The sequence below is a fragment of the Apteryx mantelli genome, chromosome 2, assembly GCF_036417845.1.
Source record: "Apteryx mantelli isolate bAptMan1 chromosome 2, bAptMan1.hap1, whole genome shotgun sequence".
In the NCBI taxonomy this organism is placed as follows: Eukaryota; Metazoa; Chordata; class Aves; order Apterygiformes; family Apterygidae; genus Apteryx; species Apteryx mantelli.
The window spans coordinates 143,648,899-143,663,708 of NC_089979.1; the positions used below are offsets into that span (position 1 = coordinate 143,648,899).

General features: G+C 41.0%; 2 protein-coding genes across 2 annotated transcripts; one reads left to right on the forward strand and one right to left on the reverse strand.

Moving 5' to 3' along the window:
* The first annotated feature begins 4,442 nt into the window (after positions 1 to 4,442).
* Positions 4,443 to 9,505, forward strand: LOC136991297 (protein lifeguard 1-like). The gene is made up of 6 exons (XM_067291702.1): positions 4,443 to 4,761; positions 5,737 to 5,774; positions 5,858 to 5,945; positions 6,638 to 6,724; positions 7,331 to 7,378; positions 8,507 to 9,505. The coding sequence occupies exons 1-6, from the start codon at positions 4,654 to 4,656 to the stop codon at positions 8,675 to 8,677; spliced, it is 540 nt and encodes a 179-aa protein (XP_067147803.1). The 5' UTR covers positions 4,443 to 4,653; the 3' UTR covers positions 8,678 to 9,505.
* An 82-nt stretch (positions 9,506 to 9,587) lies between these two features.
* GATAD1 (GATA zinc finger domain containing 1) lies at positions 9,588 to 14,468 on the reverse strand. The gene is made up of 5 exons (XM_067291701.1): positions 14,183 to 14,468; positions 13,886 to 14,011; positions 13,186 to 13,245; positions 11,344 to 11,527; positions 9,588 to 10,632 (listed from the first exon to the last, which is right to left on the reverse strand). Exons 1-5 carry the CDS (start codon positions 14,372 to 14,374, stop codon positions 10,442 to 10,444), a joined length of 753 nt encoding a protein of 250 aa, XP_067147802.1. The 5' UTR covers positions 14,375 to 14,468; the 3' UTR covers positions 9,588 to 10,441.
* Between the last annotated feature and the right edge of the window lie 342 nt (positions 14,469 to 14,810).

The window sequence follows — 14,810 nt, forward strand, 5'->3', positions numbered from 1 at the left end:
CAAGCTGCCTTATGTTGTAGGATCTTATCAGAAAGGCAGGCATCATTAAGATCTGTATAAGATCTGTATTTAAGATCCTACCTACCCTGGAGAGGATCATCTGAGTTTGACATCCTGAAGGCAAACAGAAAACTTGCTGTCGATATCACCTAGAGAAAGATTTGTGTTAAGAAAAAATTTGTGTGTTTTATGTCCCTGGACCAGTTAAGAGATCTGATTTACAGCAAGGTTCAAAAGATTACCCTGATATGGCCAAGAGGTGATGATCTTCAGCAAAGAAGTGGCAACTGGGACCACAAACATAGGTTGGGGGTGTGGTGGCAAGCAGGAACTTCTGGAAGGAGCTTTGTGCCTGAAGAAAATCTAAAATGTAGTGTTTAACCACTTCCTGAGAGAAGAGAGATACTCTTCCCATGTTCTCCCTGAACAAAAGGGTTCAAAAGGTTTTGATGGAGCCCCAAATTGCAATAGGTAACCGAATAGATATTGAGTGTGCTTTTCTGAGTCAGTTGCAGGGTCAGTGTCCAGGACAGTATATTTTGGATGTTTTCAGATAGAAGCCACCTTCCTATCCACCACTCAATTCCAGTTATACTTATTTTTTCACTAAACAGACATCCAAGCCCTTCAGGATTTCATGAGGATGCATGAATCTTCCCAAGATGTTGTTGTCCGTGAAGAAGTTGTTGTCAGTGAAGATACTGAAGTTTGCAAACCCCTGCCACGAAAGAGAGGTAAACTCTCTGAAACAGTAGACCAAATGCAAGAACACAGAAGACCACCAGCAAGCAAGGATTCTCCATCAGCCCAGAGCACATACGATCGTGACTCTCTAGGCAACAGGGCAACATCTGAATTTTCAATCACAGCAGCTGAACCAAATAATGAGTATCATCTTGCTGAAGGTAAGCGTGACTGTGTGAGTTTGTGTGAAAGAGAGAAGCACCAACACAATATTCTGCTGTCAACCACTGCAGGATTCTGTACAAAATTGTCTTTAGTGTAATTATAAAAGCATTTAGGCTTGTGAGAGCATGTTCATTTTCCTAGAGGTGTTCATGTATATGTTATATGCTCCACATGCCCTGCTTGCGTTCTTGCTTGTAGAGTTCTGGTCAAAGCCATGCAGACAGCAGGTGTACTTTTAGTCTCTTTAGCTAAGCCTTGGATGCAAGGGGGGATATACACCAAATACCAAATCATTACTAGTTTTGAATGTTTCATCTGGAATAACACCTTCCCCTCATAGTCATCCTTTGAGTATACTCTGGACATCTCCTTGGGCTGTGTTTCTAACCCAAAGATTCCCAACATACCACTCTTTATCTTGCATTTGATCTAACCTGCCTATGAAAATGAATATTTCTGTCTCATACTTAATAGCATGAAAGAAAATATAATTTATAATCTGCATTTTATTATGATCACTAACAGTGCTCCTAACCATTTTCACATGCAAGCTGTTGCACCACAGATCTTGCTCAGGACAAAACCACGGAAGTGTGTTTGTAAAACAGACCAGTGCTCACAGTTCAGTAAGTACATGCCTGATTAGGAGTCAAACAGATGTCTGATTTGAATTACTTTCATAATTTTGGAAAGATGGATTCAGTTAGCTAAGAGATATACCAGTTCTGTCTGGATGGTAATAGATAAATACTATACTTTATTTGTATTTAAGCATTCTTATTGCGTAAGGTATTAGAACAGATGAAACTGCAGTATTTTGTCTATTAGTACTTTTGTTCTTACTTCTGTAAGGCCATTAAGGCCTTTGTTAATCATTATGCACAATATAGCAGCAACCACAATAAAAGTGATCTTTGTTCCTTGTGTAATATGCATTGTAAATATAAAGACTAAAATATGCACTAACTCAAAGCAACGTTAGGCATAGATACTCAGCTCCTGATTTATGCGTGCATCGAGACTTTGTCTGGGTGAGATTCAATCATGTACTGTGACAAAGTGGTTCAAGCACAGCAGCAAGAGAGGACTGGTGGTATACCCTAGCTACAGCTTAGCCATAGACTAGGAAGCCAATTTCTGACTGACTATTTAGAATTAAGCAAAACATTAAAGTAAATATAGGGCCTTAAAAGCCATTCTACAGTTGTTGGCTAAGCATCAACCATGTTAAGGAAATAGAGATATCAGAAGCTACACTCTGCAACCACAGCTGTGTGCTGTATACACACCTGCTGAATAAGAGAAATTCACCCACAGTTAGCACCTTTTGGAGTCAATGTGTCTTTTTTTTGGTGGACAATTCTGTCCTTTAAAAAGAAAGACAGAGACATTTCACCCTTTCAGCATTCATTCTTGGCATAGTGTGTTTTTACGCATGAGTTATTATACTGATGAAATGACATTGTCTACATTCTCTCTTCAGGCTTCAGCAAGAAAGTGTGTCTCTTTACCGCATTTCATCTAGCTATATCAGTGGGACTTATATACTGGTAAGTTTAAGTGCCTGTTCAATCACTCATGCAACAGTGTCTCTTAGTAGCATTAATTTAACCTCTTAGCTGTCCAGGGGCTGGAGTGTATCTTCCCCTTACACAGTCATAAGGAAAATAAAGGGTAATGAGATCTATATTATTCTACAGTCATGTAATAGCTGATCACAGCCACAGTGTTATTCGACCAATTTGTGTTCTTTCAGTTTCCTCGCAGCACACTTCTCAGAGGAACACAGCCTTGGAGTGTTTTTTCCATAGTAGCTACAATATTGAGATCCAGAAGTTCAAGCGGATAGCTAACAGGTTAAAAAAAGGGAAAAAAGAGGGGCTGCTTTACACCAAAACAAATTGGAGCCTGCTTGTTTTGCATGAATTGTACAATACAGACTGCTGTTATGACTCCGTGGCCTCATGCATAGCAGATATGCAGCTCCAGGGAAAGTGACTGTAAGGGAAATAAGACTACTTGCCAAATCTATTAAATGGGCATTTTAAATGTGGAAGGAAGGGAAGAGCACTCCTCTGCATAAACCTTTTCATGTTTAGCACAAAGGCTCCAGACAGCATCAGAGATGATCACTGGCACAGATTTTGTAATCTAGGCACCGTAAATCCCTCTGTATATCATGTTCAATATAAACAACTGTTACTGTTCATCACTGTTACTTGTCTGTTACTCTTCCTCATTCATCTTTGCCATTTCAGTTCATCACTATGTGTTTACTGGCCCTCTGGGAAGTGTGGATGTAGGGAGAGCATTTTGGGTTTGAGGAGCATTCAAAGAAATCTCAGGGAAACTATACTGAGCATGGCAGGGGGGCAGTTTTTATTCATATAAATTCTGGCAATGCTGTTGGGGTCAGTAGTCATGCTGAGATGTATATATTTATGTATATATTTGTGTATATTTATATGTAGGATGCTGTAACTACAGCTTTGTCCTTCCCTAGGACCAGAGTATTCTGGAAGCTGCAGAAGTATTTGTGGCTTTTCCTTACACCCATGTAAGTACCTAGAAATGATGCACCAGACTACTAGTTCAGGTAAATGTGATGAACTGAGAACTTATTAACAGTACCACTTGGTACCTTTTCCAGAGTGGATCAGATCAGTATTCTGCTACTTCTCTTCCTACATCTTTTGGTTTTGTTAGTTAGTAGGATTATGGCATGAGAAGGAAATAAACTCATTTCTTATCCACTTTCTCTTCTCTTCACATCTTCTTCAACGTCCCTTTTTCTTCATTGAAGGCTGGAATTGCAATGTGAGGGTAGTAAATAGATATATACCTAGCACTGTGTGCTGAAAACTATGAAAGTAATCTTCCATTTAGTGATTGTTAGGTTTTTTCATTGTCCCTCAGCCAATACCTGAAATGGTTGGAAAAAGTTGAAATGGTATGTGTTGATCTGTCATACCAATTGCAACCATTTTAGCTTCTCTGAAAGCTCAGGGCTTCACGTGTTCTGTTAGCTCTCACTGCTACATTTGGTGAGGAGTTGGATGTAAAAGAAAGAAAGCCTAACTGCTGGGGGCTGTTGGACAGGGAGAGGAGAGGAGGGAAAAGAAAATAGGCTGCTCTTTTTAAGGGAGGATCTATTAGTGGGCTCTCAGCCTGCCGCCCAAGGCTGCCTGTGCTGGGCCGGGTAGCTCTATTCATAGTGCTCCGGTATTGGAAGGAGATGCAGAGGTACAGAAAGAGCAGCAGAAGAAAAAATCTTCGTTAGAATGTAAAACCCATGGGTATGCTGGCATACTGCTTATCAAAAAGTTCATAGGCATAAACAACATCTTCTGGAAAAGCTGGCCCTACGTTTTTAATCTGTGTTTTTCCCTTTGGTCCAGCCTTCTAATACAAATCTTCAAATCTTCAATGATGCTCACTCAGGCAGGTTAGAAGTAAAAAAATTGTTTAGATCACACCCAAAATATGGTTTTAATGCACCTACAAATATATGACAAATGCCTGAGAACAAATAACTCTTGTTTATTTACATGATTTATGCGTATATATCCCAAATGAGTCATTTCTCTATTTGTATGACAAAGACTCCACTTTCATAACATAAAAAATATGTTGAATAAATAATTGAATATTTTAGTAGACATATGAAATCTGAATGTTTCCTTTCAACAATAAAACATTTTACTTGTTATTTGCTATATTTACTTGAATTATCAGTCACTAAAAATGTTTTATTTGCTTTTTTCCTTTTTTTTAATTGGGACAAGTGTTGCTATTACTATCCTGCAGACAATTTCCAACAAAATTAATTCAGCTACTTACACCTTCCTAGGGGTAAGTATATTGTTGAAGTCCATGATTTTTCCTTTTCAAGCTCTTTTATTCCTCCTAAATAGACACAAAAGTAAATGTTCACCTCAGTCAAAAATTTGTTCTAAAAAGAATGTCTGCACTACTTCTATCTTGGAAACTTTTTTCTGTTCTGCAAGGCAAATGTACTGAATAATATTGATTTCCTACAATTACAAAAAGGATATTTTCTTGCTACAGGCAGATGAAACCGTAAGACCTCAGGGCATACTGTGGATGTTCTGTACATTGCTCCGTATATTAATAACTTTACGTCTTAGCTAGATGTTCCATCTTTAGAACTAAAATTGCTTAACAAAAAAGTCTGTTGGCTGGTCACAAAGCTCTGAAGCTCAATACAAAGCAATAAATTTAGTAGTAGTAGTAGTATGTCCATTCACAGTACAGTGATGCAAAAATGAAACCTGCCTTAATTTAGGCATGGGGGAGTAGGGGTACAAGGGAAAAAAGAGAATATAGTATTGGGTGAGCTCAGGTCATTCAATCGCAGACCGTCAAATCCTGCCCCCATGGGATCCTATGATATCCCTTCTGTTGTTGAGTCCATTTTGTGAGTCTTCCTTTTGTCCTCCATTTTCCTAATATGAGAAGTCCTCAGAAAGAGAAATTGCTCTCAGACGTCCCATTCTGTCAATGGTGTCTGTAAGAAGCTCTCTGGAGAATCATTCATTATTCCTATGTTACTGGTTGATATTCTGAATGTGAAGAAACAGGATAGTGGAATTGTTCACATACTTACATATAAAGTTATAATGATTTAATAAAAGGCAGTGACTGGGGATCCAAACTCTTTATGGACCTTACCGTCAGAATTCTTGCCAGTTTGGGGGGTATTTTTAGCACATTCCAGTATAATCAAAAACTAAAGTAAAAATACTTAGTGTTTACTAAGGGAGGTTGTTCTATAACTCTCTAAAAAAATCCTTTTTGTCTTCTTAGACAGTAGTTGGAAGTGTAATACTTGGAATTATTTCAGAGTAAGTCTTTTAAATATTTTTATTTCATTGTCTTGCATTCTTCTTGAGCACTTTGAGATAATAAACTGCATCTTATGTCTTAGTTCCCATGATATGACGATTTTAATTCAAGCTGGAGGAATAACTGCACTTGCAAGCCTGTTACTGATTGTACTTGCTTTGATGACAAAAGTAAGTACCATTCATGGATTATGTAACAACAAATAATCTATGTTTTCATGATTTTAATGACATTTTTGTATCTGTTTTATCCTTTTGAGCATCTTGCCATCACGTCTACTAGCTTTGTTTGCATTGCCAAGGTTAGCAATGCTCATAGTTTAAAATAAAAAAAGGTAAACGAAAAAGCTGAGAACAGTCTGACCTAAGAACTGTGGTACTAAATGAAGAGATCCTGCTTTCCTGCAAATCTCTATACCAGCTTCATTTTTCTCTGTACAGGTGTGCTATACTAAGCGTGAGGGAATCCAAATGTGCGTAGGTGGAGGGTAGTCTGGTTTTACTCATGAACATATTACCATTTATTTGTTCTTCCCTTAGAGCATCACTCAGAAATGTTGATGAGTATCAATAGGACGGCAGCAACAGTTGGAAGTCAGTTTAGGAAGCTAAGAAAAACAGACCCTTCATAGAGTTGGAAATCAATTAAATGTGTTTTAGGGAATTATTCAGCTTATTAACAGACCAGAAGAGGGAGCAGAAGATTAAACTGGCTGTAGTAACCTCAGGATTTATCCTTACTGTATGTCATTAATGTTAGTTTATTAATCATCAACCCTGAACAACATGTAATTTTTTTTTAATTCAAAGATGTGTTGGCCAATGGCAACTAAAGACACTCTTATTGTGCTTGCTGTCCTCAGAAAAGCCTGACAAGCATGAACATATCAGTCGTATCAAGCATCCTGCTGATTATCGGAGCAATTGTTCATATCCTTATAGATTCATCTGTAAGTGGTTTACTTGATGTGCACTTACGAGATACACTGCTATGGGTTAGTTTATATTGTACAGTACCTGTAATCACTGTATCTGTATTGGGTAGTCTCAGTAGCTTCTTATCATACTGTAATGCAAATGATAAAAAAATGTTTAAATGCAGAAATCCTTTTCTCTATTAAGGTCCTTTTATGCATTAAGGAAAGGGGCAAAAATGTTTAGATGGCAAGTTTTATGTTTAATCAGCTGCTCAGTAGACTTTTTTTCAATGTGATTTTTTTCTATTTCACTCCTACTGAAGTTCCTGTGGGTTGTCCCACTAGCAAACTGATGAGTTTTGCACCTTTCCAAACCAAGTAATTCTCTATCACGGTTAGGTTAATAACAGAACTGAGGTGGATTCACAATTGTTTTAGAATGCTAACTACTAGACTACTTAACTACTACATCATTTGATAGCCTTATCTTTACTGTATTTTTTTTAACCTGACCAGATGATGCCTTTCTTAGATTTAGTGCTGCTATTGATTTAAATACAGTGAGGGATGTCATTTTTATTGGACTCTAGCTTTCATTTCATAGTGGCAATGATCACAAATTGTTGCTTTTTCTTACAGAAGTTCCAGGTTATATATGCTGCATTTGGAATTCTGTTCTTTGCTAATGTAAGTAGAACATTTATATGGCATGCTTTTTTTCATAAGAGTAAGACATTATCTTGCTACCAACTTTTCTGTTTAAACTTTCAAACTCCATGTCTACTGTAAGGTTCCCCAATACTGCATTCAGGCATCTAGCTCAGTATGACCTGCAGGAAGATGCCGAGATCTGTGTATCTGCAAAACTGGCCACTTTCTTAGGCCTGTTCAGTAGAAATGCAAACTTCTTCCCCCCAGAATTTTTAAATACAGAATCTGGTGAAGCAAATAACAAGGTGCACCTCTTATTTGCCAAAGCAGGTAGACATTTTGCTTTGCTGCTAAAATACAACAGTGACTTCCAAACTACTCATATCTCACTGCTGATAGTAAGCTGCCATGAAAATTTTCTAGATACAAGGCCTGCTACTGTTATCTGCTTCCTTGGTTGTGGTGAGAGGGGAGCGTGTGTGTCTAAACATGTGAGAACTGCAAAGTACCAAACAGACTCCAGTTATAAAGTACCCCTGGCCTCCAAGGAAAGTAGCAGAGCAGCACAGGAAGTCTTCCATTTTTTTTAGACATCTTAGAAGGTTGAAAGTTCATCATAGCATTAGTGTCACTCACAGGCAAGAAGCTGCATCAGAAAATAACAGATTGCATGTAGGGACCATTAATGAAACAACTGAGGCAAGAAAGAAAAATAACACTATGTAAATGAGAAATCCAAACCTCCTTACAAAAGCCCATCTGTCACTTCCTTTGTCCCACTCAGGTTTCCTCTGGGAGTTAACATCTCCCCCAGTAACATCCTTTTTTCCTCTTAACATTCTCTCTTTCTCACTACCATTGGTTGGTTGTGGTCCACTGTCTAAAAATAATTCTGCAGTCATGAGGACTTAATAACCAACTATTGTCCCTGCTGGAGAAGGGTTATGACTTTGCCCTCATCATTAATAGGGAATTCCAGTCATTCTGCAAAACAGAAACTTCAAGCTGCAAATCATACCTTGACATTTCTCTAAATTGACCCTTTTATTTAACATTTATCTCCAAATAAGGGCAAACAGCAAGGACTTTAAATTTCGTATAAATTGTAGAAACCCAAAAAGCAAAAATGAACATAAGCACTTCTTTCTCTCCTCTTCCTGCAAGGATTTGATGAAGACGGTAGCTGAGCTTGAAAGACAACCCACACAGGATTGTGCCTCCAAGAATTATGCTGTGACAGCATGGACAGTTTACATACATATTGCTATGTTATTCTTTTTTTTGCTGTTAGTTGATGACATACCATTACACTCTCTTTTTTCATTCATCTACTAAAGGAAGGTACGTGTCAGCTCAGACGAATCACGCATTCTGGCAGGGAGATTACAGGATGCATTTTTGTATAATAGTCTTCTTATAGACAAAAAATTGTCTTAGGGAATTGTAGAAATAGGTATTAAAAGGGCAGGGAGGTTGATTGTGGCATAATATACTGTGCTAATCTATAAAATATGTTACCTCGCTGATGAGATGGTGTCACCACAAGGCTTACGGTCACGCTCATGAATGAATGATGTCTCATTTATTACCAAAAATGCAACTCAGAGTTACTAAAGATGAGGACTAATGAGAGAACCCCACGTGAAAAGCTTGCAGACGGCAGAGAAAGGAGACAAAACATTTGAGGGGGTCGCTCCGGTTACTGTAAGTATCTTTTAAGAGTCATTATTTTTACTTTCTGATGCTTGTTAATTTAATTAAGAAGAATCAGCTAGACAAAAATCAGAAGGAAGTGGGAGAAAGGAGAGCTAGGTCAGAAGGCCAGGAGTGAAGTCACCTTCACCAGTCACCATTACTGCAACACACTGAACATGAGCATGCATCTGAAATGTATGTAGCAACTGAAGTTATCTGAGATTTAACTCTGTATTAGCAGTCATGCTATGCTGGTGCTACACGCTGACCGCTTTCTTACATTTTGAAGGTATTAAGGATGTGGCATGACCCCTACTTTTCTGAAAACTCCTCATGCCACTTGGTAACAGTTACGGCCACTTGAACCAGAAGCCTCTAAAGCAACCCGAGACATTCTGAGCTATTGCCAAAATCCCTTAAATTCAGCATTTACTCCCTTAAGGTTGACTATTCTTTGTATTTGAAGAGGGGAGAACTGAGGCAGCAAACTGAAACAGATGTATCTGGTTCCTGCTGTCACAGGTCCCACTGTATTGAACATCATCAATAATTGAGACACTTTCCAAATGTATTTCAAAATAAATCAAAGCTTTCCATGATGTTAAAACCATAACTCTAGAGCAACTTTTACAGACTTTCAAACAATGCACTAAAGCTGATTTGTGGGGTTTGGATGCTACAGTCGCATATATCTGTAAAGCTAAATATAAGAGCATGTTTAGAGGATCTGCATTCCACTTGCATCTCTTATGCTACATAGGCAGCAGGAAACACTAAACACAGGCAATTTGAGTCATCTAAGCACACCTTATAGTGTTTTGATCCATTTGGCTTGTAAAATGTCTAGTGCATAAAACTTTAATATGAACTACACAGTTTCTATTCAGTGGAATACCTTTATATAAACTCTGGTATTTTCCCAGTTTTGCTATTTAAATATTTTCATTCATATACTGAGACTATCAAAGTATAAGATTAGTCTTTCCTCTTTCCTTAGCAACTGTTTTTTTAAATCTAGCTCCTACGTTAAACAAGTATATACAGTGCTGGATGATTAGAAGTATGGATTGTAACTCATTTTCTGGAAATAAATTAGAAAATAACAACACTAAAGGCAACTTCAAGTCATTCATTTGCTCATTGAACTGGAAGATGACATGAAGTTTGTAGCTTTTTTTCCCCCCAAACTGAGCAATAATGACTGAAGAATGGAGCATGGAAAAAACGCATCAAATAGAAAGAGAACTTCCACTTTAAAGATCAGATATAACTTAAAATAAGTAAGTACCACAATCCATGAAGTAACCTGAACATTTTATAATTTTTTTTAACTTCTTGTATGGGGTTTGCAGACCTGAGACTACACCCAAAATAACTGGTCCAGAGTATTCCCTTTTAAAAAAATTACAAATTATTGGTAACAGTTTCTTTAATGGAGATTGCTGGAGTAGGTCCCACATGAGTCCATATATAGCCTTTCTCTGGTCTTGTAGGAACAGTAGGAAAAGGAGATGATCGAGATTTGAAATACTCTGAAGGTGCATGACAAACAAATTCTAAATATTCCATTTTCCTTGGGAGATCTTCTTCTGGTCCTAGGAAGAAACAAATAATCCCCAGAGTCAAAACTTAAAGGCTTAAAACTGGAGCATCCAAAAACTATGTAATATCCAACAACAGCCAAAATCCCTCATAGAATATGCTACTTCAATCAATGACATTGCCAGCTTGGTAGCCTCAAATACTACATAACAAACTTCTACATTTCTTTTTGTCAGTACAATTTTATTTTCTTTTTGAAGCATTTCTTTTTGAAGGCCTGCCTGTCAAAAGGATTTTCCCCAAATATTAGTAATTTTATAATCAGTTACAGAACACTTTCTATGCTAGTGCTTACGCCCTATCCGTTCTAAGTACCCAGGATGAAGGTCAGCTAATTCAGATCACTTTAAAAGAAACAGCTTGCCTAATATATCAGGTTTATATCATAATAACTTTGATTCTAGTTATGGAGGAATAATTTGATCCTCAAAGTTGCAAGACTGTAAGTGTGCCTGTGAGCACACATAAGTGAATAATCCCACTCACTGCAGTAGTACCATTCATACACACATACACACACATACACACACGAACACATATAAAATGTTACTCAAGTAAGATAAATGTTTACAGGATTAGGGTCTAAAATGTGGCAATTATATAGATGATTTTGATAAATTAAAAAAGTTCATTTAAGAATTACAACTCTGCTTGCATCAGTTGAGGCACGCAGAAGTCACAGAAGATGACAGCTTAGAGATTACCTATGATATAGGATGCAGCATCAAAACAATCTCTGGGGCTGGCTTGCGTTGGAATGAGCCAGGTTAGTGCAGCGCTCTTTTCACAGTATTGGTCCTGAATAAAACCACGGATCTGAGCATAGTATGTTTTTCCATCCTGCTCATCAACCACCGAAACAACATCTCCAATTTGATAGTACACGCCCTAGAAGATGTACAAATGATAAATAAATAAAACAATCTAATTTTAGAAGCTTCATTCTAATTCTGATTCATGAGTATATTAAATTATCTCAAGCTACCCCAATTTCAAAAGACAATCTTAATTCAGCTACATGCAAATTAAAGGTGGTGTAAGATCAAGTGCCGTCTCATCTACACAGCCATGATCACAGCTTATGCACAGTCACCTAATGTCTAACACTCTGCGTTTGGTCCCCAAATGGCTTCTGAAACCAAACAGGCAGTTCCACGTGGTCTACTGTAGGCTCAATGTGCAATGGCAGAAGCAACCTGGCCTCATCTATCTTCAAAGAAACAGCCGGCTCAGCTGTTCTGCTCCTTCCCTCTCTGTGGACTGTTAGGCCTCCTGTCTGCAGGGTGGCAATGGTCTCATTCTGTCAGAAGTAGAGCAGCAAGTCTGATGCCATCTAGAAATAGTAACAGCAGTAAGCTGTGTGTACAGGAAAAGTAGCTTTCTGCATATGAAGAAGAGTGTACCCGTCTGCATGCAATCGAGTCCCAAAACACAGACCCATCTGCTACTGCCAAGGCTCAACCATTTTACACGGTGCTCTGTAACGTGCATGAGGCTGCACAGCAATGGCAGTATCAGTTCATGTTATAAGTGTCACACAGCACAAGGCAGTGTTTGCACAGTCAAGATCAGAGTTTGCCATGAATCATCCAGCAGGGTTTTGTTTTTAAAATGGATAACACACAAACAAAAAAACAACCAATCACCTTCCCAAAAATACAGCAAAGTATAAAAACAGACACGTTTTGCATAAAGGTATCAGGTTAGATAGAGCTTCTGATCTAATTCTCAGGAATTTCTGATAAAAACAAAAAACACAAGAAAAGATATCAATTCTCTTCCAAAGCAGTCAATAGCAAAACAGAGATTTGTCTGGGATGCGCGACATACAGCATCAGGTCTCTAGTGAGTATAAGGAAACTCCATACCCCACTTCTCAAGTGTTTTTACAGCATTTGGCTACTGGCTATCCTGACCTTTTTCTTTTTGAGGAAAAGATGTCTCAAAAGGTTGGTTGTTCTACTGGAAGGCAAAAGCAAATTTCAGAACTTCAGAACACTAACATCTTGGCAGGCTGTTAAAAATGCTCTAGAATGTGGAATGTGAGAAGGCGACCAGCTTCTGCTTTCCTTGGCACGTTTGACAGATCCTACTCCCCAGCTGCCTGAGACTGCTCACAGGCAGCTCTGAAAGGCAAGCAAGTTCAGATGTTATGTCAGGGCAACATATCACCTGCACTACCATATACACTTAAAGTAGAAAACATCACACATGTTTAAGTTATCATCAGCTATAGTAGTTTTGCTCGGTATCAGCACAGTGAAAGTTAAGAATTTTCATTCACACATTCATTTAAGCAAATGTAATTTTTAAAATCTTGATGTCAATAATTACTAAGTGAATGAGATGCAATGATAACTTCTGGAATAAGCTACCTTACAAGCCTCAATGGCATAAACCAGAAAAAAATACTACACGTGCCGCTAGGAAAGAAAGAATAGTTTCTGTAAATACTTCCTTACTGCTTTCATTATTTGCATTAACCTTTGAAAATGGAAATAGGAACAGCAAGATCTGTTTTGCAAATGGACTTGCATAAAGCATACCTTATAAAAGATTGATTCTGCTGTAATTATAGTGGATACAGATTCAGGAGCCTTGATGGGCTAAGGAAACAACGTAGAAATGGAAGGTCAACAGTGTTAGCACAAACATGGCACGTAATGTTAATTCCTTTTTTTTTTTTTTCCCCCTTTAGAAAGAGGGCATACTGATGCAGAATCTTCTTAGAAAATTAGGAAACAGGAAATGAGTGCAAACATTTTAAATATTTGTACTTTAAAACTTCAAATAACAAAGTTAACATTTTCATTCTCAAGACTTGAAACAGAAAGACTAATATTAAATTCACATCACTGGTTTCTTATTTTACAAAAAACTCCTCCATTTAAGAAACGAGGCTGAAGGACAGGAGCCGTCATGATTTCACTCCGCTTGGGGCAAACAAAAGGCAGTGAATCACGCAGGCAGGCTCACCTGTACTGCTCATGAATAAAACTTAACTCCGACATTACAACCTGCCGTGCAGCCTGAACACCGATTCTGCGGCTGGAGCTGCAAAATCCCGCAGCGGGGTCAGACACCGGCCAAGCGACCGGGGCCTGTCCCGCGCCGCAGGAGAGCTGCTTCGGGGAGAGGCAGCGCTTCCAGGGGTCGGCGTTACCCCGGCACGCTAAATCCCGCCACCGCAGCCCCCTCCTTAATACCCTGCCCGCGAGCGGCACAGAAACGCACGCAGCGCCTTACATTTTTTAGCTTAAATATGTGTCTTCTCCCCTTGCCTTTCGTGGAAACCTTCTTCTCCGCAGCCGGGGCGGACTTGTACTTGGTGTTCCGCAGCCGCGCGGAGCGCCTGTGAATCTCCTGCTTGCTCTAGGATGCAAAGACAGGGGTGGCGGAGCTGCCGGGGCAGGGCAGGCCCGGCCGGCCCGGCGCCCTCCCGCGGCCCCGCCTGCCCGCGGGCGGCGGCGGCCCGGCGCGGGGCCGGTGACCGGGGAGCCGGGGGGGCCAGGGGGCCGGGGGGCCGCGGCCCGGCGGCCTCACCTGCTTGCCGCCGCCGCCGCCGCCGTTGCTGTGCTGCGCGGCGGCCGAGGTGGTGGCGAAGGCGCCGGGCCCGGGCGGCGCGGAGCGGGCCGTGCAGTTGTTGCAGAGGATCTCGCCCTGGCCGCCCTTCTTCCACATGGAGGAGGACGTGCTGCGGCACACGCTGCAGGTGGGCTTCAGCCCCAGCGGCATCCTCCGCGCCGGCGGCGGGGCCCGCAGCCCCTCGCAGCCGCCACACGGGGGAACGCGCCGCCGGCTCCGGCCTCTTCCCGCCGGCGGCGGATGTCGCGGCGGCGGCGGGAGGAGCGGGCCGGCGGGGCCCTGCCCTCTGCTGGCTGCGGGGCCGCCCGCCGCCGGGCGCCCGCCCCCTGCCGCCGCCGGGGGGCGGCCCCGGCCCGCCCGCCTCGCCCCGCGCCGCCCCGGCCCGCGCCGCCCCCCCGCAGCGCGGGCAGGAGGCGGCGGGCGGCGGCGGCGCCTGCTGCTGCTGCGGCCGTGGGCGCCGTTACGCGCTCCGCGGCGGGCCGAGGCTGCCGCCCGCCCTTCCTCCCTCCCTCCCTCCTTCCGCGCCGTGCGCTCGGGGCGAGGCGGCGGCCTTGAGGCAGCCGTTGCGGCTCGGGGAGCTGCCGCG

Coding starts and splice junctions, on each gene's coding strand:
- LOC136991297 (XM_067291702.1), top strand. CDS start 4,654: ATGTTTTATTTGCTTTTTTCCTTTTTTTTAATTGGGACAAGTGTTGCT. Junction 5,775..5,857: donor ATACTTGGAATTATTTCAGA/GTAAGTCTTTTA, acceptor CTTATGTCTTAG/TTCCCATGATATGACGATTT. Junction 6,725..7,330: donor ATATCCTTATAGATTCATCT/GTAAGTGGTTTA, acceptor TTTTTCTTACAG/AAGTTCCAGGTTATATATGC.
- GATAD1 (XM_067291701.1), bottom strand. CDS start 14,374: ATGCCGCTGGGGCTGAAGCCCACCTGCAGCGTGTGCCGCAGCACGTCC. Junction 14,012..14,182: donor GCGGCGGCGGCGGCAAGCAG/GTGAGGCCGCCG, acceptor TTTGCATCCTAG/AGCAAGCAGGAGATTCACAG. Junction 13,246..13,885: donor ACATATTTAAGCTAAAAAAT/GTAAGGCGCTGC, acceptor TTGTTTCCTTAG/CCCATCAAGGCTCCTGAATC.